General features: G+C 35.7%; 1 protein-coding gene across 1 annotated transcript; it reads right to left on the bottom strand.

The window, feature by feature from the left end:
- Window positions 1-207: 207 nt before the first annotated feature.
- Window positions 208-4,733, bottom strand: LOC147847450 (putative lysine-specific demethylase JMJ16). The gene is made up of 6 exons (XM_087339182.1): window positions 4,515-4,733; window positions 3,878-4,243; window positions 2,264-3,587; window positions 1,913-2,013; window positions 1,612-1,801; window positions 208-835 (listed from the first exon to the last, which is right to left on the bottom strand). Exons 1-6 carry the CDS (start codon window positions 4,731-4,733, stop codon window positions 702-704), a joined length of 2,334 nt encoding a protein of 777 aa, XP_087195308.1. The 3' UTR covers window positions 208-701.
- Between the last annotated feature and the right edge of the window lie 61 nt (window positions 4,734-4,794).

Below are 4,794 nucleotides of genomic sequence, written 5' to 3'. Positions count from 1 at the left end.
TCTCTTTCAAGCACCTCTTTCAACTTGAATTTGTAAACATCTTCATATTCTTCAGTCATTCTCAAGATGGCGAGAAAAGCAACTATCACCCATGCAAATATTTGTTTTGATTAAGTCGTGAGACTGCAACCAAAAATGGTTTTTACTAGGTGGCTTTCCACAAACAAGTAGAGGAAAAAAAACCTTTGCATATGATACAAACGTATATAGCCAATTTACAGATTATTACCCAATTTGTCACAAGTAATCTTATACTTCCCATATATCAATCAATCTTCTTTGACAGTCAATAAATGATTTTCTGATGGGCACGAGACATCAGAACAAATGTCAAAAAATATTTTTATTTTTTATCTTTTCTCCGCATGTGCACCCCTCAAAGGTGTTTGCTTTTCTTCTATACCTTCTTGCCATTTTGACAAAGTGGAGCTCTTCTAGTAGGCAACCACAAAAGGTTATACATCAAAAGATATACACAATTCCATCCACATTATGGAGAATGTAGGCAAGATGAAGTTTGCCCTCCAAAAGTGAAAAGAAAAAAGAAATGATGAATGGAAAAAATATGTGATTCCACACAAATTTTCAGCCACTCATGCAATAAACTACCTATCGTGACAATTGCTCACATTGCATCCACAAATGCCACGTCTTCTACCAAGGCATTATATTGTGTAAGGATCTATGTTGCTCTTAACAATCTATTCACAATGGAATCCAGAGACTTCAGATGGTTGATGAAAGCTCCTCTTTCGTGTCCAAATCTGATTTCCAAATAATTTGATTGCAGCTGCCCAATATTCGAGACATTGGTGATGCCTATCTAACAATTCTACTGCCTGCAAATTTTTTTATTAATGAAAATTAGTAATATATTTCTTTCTTGAGAACCCTTCTCAACATTTTTGCGATGTTATTCACAAATCTTGAAGCATGTCTTTTGACATCTACCTTCCAGCATAAATCATTTCAAAAAAAGTCATAAAACCCCCTCTTATCTGAAACCTTTTTTTAAATGTACATCACAAAAATAGAGACATTTGTAAACGTGTCTTTTAACGTTTTTCAAGTATAAAGATAATTTCAAAACATGTCTACATGAACATTGAGGATCCTCTATTATTGGCATTTCACAAGGTATATATCTGAAACTAATGTCTACCTGAAAAGCTTTGACTCTTTTAACATTTTTTCAAAGAAAATAACTAAAAATTTGCCAAATACGTCTTTCCATGAGAAACCTCTACTCATGACAATGTATGCATGTCATGAAAAACCTATAGTCTATGAGAAATCACATACAAATTCAAAGCATGCAATGAAAAAAATCTGGCCTCAATAATGTGTATGTACAAATCACAATTTGTGAAACATATCTATCCACAAAAAATTTAGCTTTAAAGATTTTATTGGAACTATTAGAACAAATTATCTACATGAATAAATCCCTGGTGAATTTTCTAGAGCAAATCAAGAATTTCAAAAAATGTCTACATGCGTATCTCGTGCGTGCGTGAATGCGTGTGTGTGTATCTCGTGCGTGCATGAATGCGCGCGCGCGCATGTGTGTGTGTGTGTGTGTGAGAGAGAGAGAGAGAGAGAGAGAGAGACTTGCCTTAATAATGTGTGGGGATGTAAAACCAAACAATTCATATCCCCGAACTTCATTAGATGGCAACCCCACCTTGCAATGGCCATGACGAAGCTGAATGGCCATATTTACTCTCTTTTGAACCATTTGCCAGCAATTATCAATGTTAGGATGGACAAACACCTCAGTGGGACAATCTTTCATGGAAACCTGAAGTGTGTATAAAATTATATGAATCAATAATGACATTGCAAATAGAGAATCCATACTACATGAATTGGTAATGACATTGGCACATTCAGATATTCCTCGCAGTATTACCTTGAAAAGGGGTTCCTGACCACCATCTAGAATCTCAGATACATATAAACACGGTTGAGACGGATCTAAAATACTTGGAAATGAAACACAACTTTGAAAACCTATACAAAAAAGTAAATCATCACTAATAATTTCCAAAGATGGCCCATTTCAAACACTACCAATAATGAAGAATCACCAACAAGTGTCATACTATACGCCCTATTGAAACTAGAATCAAAATAATGGAACTTAGCAAAATAAAAACACTACATAATTAACAAATACCAAAGTTGTCCCTTTTAAAACTCTTGAATCATTCTTATACATTCTGAAGTTCAGTCCTTTATTCAGAGAATGCAGATTTATTACCTGCAGGAAAAATTGCATCTTTGTTGCACCAAGCATTTCCTGCCACAATTCTACCAGCATTTAGAAGATCGACTGAATAACGACCTTGCCATTTACTTGATAAGTAGTTACTCTCTTTTGAATTGTTTCTAGGTATGAAAGTAGAAACAAGGGCATCAAAACTCAAGTCACGTTCACTTTGACTTGAAAGACAGGACGCTGAATTATCCACTTGTGAATGTCTGTTATCATTTCCTAGTTGTAGCCATTCACTGTCCAATCCCACATTGTTCATTTGAAAGTTAGTATGCAGTTTCAAGGCCAAATCAGCATGTTCATTCTCCATATGTCTTTGATGCATCAATGTGGTAGACCTTTGATCTGTAGACCCTGCTTGTGACCCCATTGAATGATCATTCTTGTGAATATAAATTCCATCCATGCATCCCAACTGCGAAGTCTTTGGCATATTATTCCAACCAATATTGATGGCACATTGCTTTTTTCTTGATGGTAGCACATTCAAGTCCACTGCAGTAGAATTCTTACAAATAGAATGTGTGTCAGGACAGTTTTCGTTATCACCACATTGTACCATTGTTCTTGATGGTAACATATTCAAATTGATTGTTTTCCGATCCTCACTAACTGAAAGTTTTGTATATGCATTAGTAGAAACAGAATGCCGCTCAGGATAATCTTCATTATCATTACATTGATTCATTGTTCTTGATGGTAGCAGATTCAAGTCCATTGTGGTAGAATCCATGCTAACTCCACCTTTAAGGCATGCAATAGTAGAAATAGAATGCCTATCATGACAATCTTCATCATCACTAAGCACAATCAACTCAGCATGTTCCCTAATCTTTGATGCACTAATGTTCTGAGGAAGTTTCATGTTTTCGTTCAACATTTTGTGCATGAGAGTTGCAGATGATGCAGATAGTCCATTCATAGAATCTATATTTCCATTGTTCTCAGCATGTTTCTCAGAAGTTGCCATTGATGTCTCTACTTCAGAAATGTTTGACAATACATTTTCATTGCAAAGTTCTGCATGAATATTTCCTTCTAAAGTTGCCACAAAAGTATCTAGCTCAGATAAACTATGGCGATATAATGCATACTTTTTTGTTCCATCGCATGTACAAAGGTCATGCACATGTTCCAAGCATGCGTATATCTCTTGTTGGCATTTGCAACCTATGGCAGAAAGATGCAAGTCATAATGACATAGTGAACACTCTCTTTCATGAACAATATCAAAATCACTCAGCATCTTCTCAACATGCACAAATTTTTCAACCAAAGCTCGTCGTTTATGCTCCAAATCCACGCGATCCTACAGATGAAGAAAGAATCTTGCAAAGTCAAGCCTTCAAAAAATCCAAAAGCAATAAAAATTGGGGAAAAGATGAAAATAACCAACTTTTTGAATATTTACCAGAATACTCTCTATTTTCAGAAACTACCAGAATACCCTACGTAATAGCAAATTTTCAAAGTGCGGAATATTCTGGTAATGTTCGTAAACTGAGGGATTTTCTGGTAAATAGCCAACATGTAGGAAGCATTGATGTGGTTGTATAAAAAAACCAACTAGAAAATTGTTAAATTGTTCAGATACTATACCTTCAAAACCTTGACAAGAACTTCATACTGTGTAAATGATCTTTCCCATGCAGAAAAACTGGCATTGAGTTCTATTTCAGGAAAGTGCTCTGATATTCCTACATATTTCTTTGCAGCACCAAATAAAAGCTTATCATGGGATATTGAGGTTTTACGCCTCTGTTCTTTGTATAGCTCTACAGCCATCTGCCCATGAGGCAGCCAATCAATGGGTGCAATATTGACAGCTTCAGCACAGTTAAATCCACAGTTAAATCCAGCATGGTAAGCCTTCGGGAATGTTATAACAAATTCTCCTGGCCTTTGCACGGCCCTGTATATGGGAACACCAGCTGCTCTTAATATAGTGGGGGACAATTGTGTTATCTGCCAATCAGGGAGCAAATAGGTTATACTGTACTTTAATAAAAGTTCAAATAAAATTGTTTTATCAAAAATGTTTAAAAAAACATCATTACTAGCTTGGGAAAATCGTTCACGGGATTATCAGAAGTTTTTCTTCTAGAGTTTCTCTAAATTTGCAAGTTTTTCAAGCTTCAAGGGTTACAACGCAATGTGAGTTTCAAATTTGGTAGAGAAAACTTGGGGCCTCTCCAAATACTACACTAATAGACTCTCTTACAATGCAGAAACCAACCAGATTATGTAGTAAGTCTGGTTGCTCCTCGAACAAATCAGGTAAGTGTTTCTTCATTGCCTCCTCCAATTTAGATGCAGCATAACCAGGCACACCATACCACACTTTTGGAGAGCCAAAATGCATAAAATTTGCAGAGTAAAGATGATGATCTTCTACATGCTGCAAATAGTCAAAGAATTCATCAAAATGACGGATATTTTCATGAGGAGCTAACATCAAAATAGCCTAAAGGCTAAATCCGTGCGAGAGAATTTGTTACTCAATAAATTGTTAAGAG

Source organism: Azolla caroliniana, unplaced genomic scaffold (genome assembly GCF_043228905.1).
Source record: "Azolla caroliniana isolate FFs.n. ecotype wild unplaced genomic scaffold, voAzoCaro1.0.p SCAF_1008, whole genome shotgun sequence".
NCBI classification, from domain to species: Eukaryota; Viridiplantae; Streptophyta; class Polypodiopsida; order Salviniales; family Salviniaceae; genus Azolla; species Azolla caroliniana.
This window is presented reverse-complemented; position numbering and strand designations above follow the sequence as displayed.

Coding starts and splice junctions, on each gene's coding strand:
- LOC147847450 (XM_087339182.1), bottom strand. CDS start 4,733: ATGTTAGCTCCTCATGAAAATATCCGTCATTTTGATGAATTCTTTGAC. Junction 2,014..2,263: donor AGATGCAATTTTTCCTGCAG/GTAATAAATCTG, acceptor TTTTTTGTATAG/GTTTTCAAAGTTGTGTTTCA. Junction 836..1,611: donor CCCACACATTATTAAGGCAA/GTCTCTCTCTCT, acceptor ATTTGCAGGCAG/TAGAATTGTTAGATAGGCAT.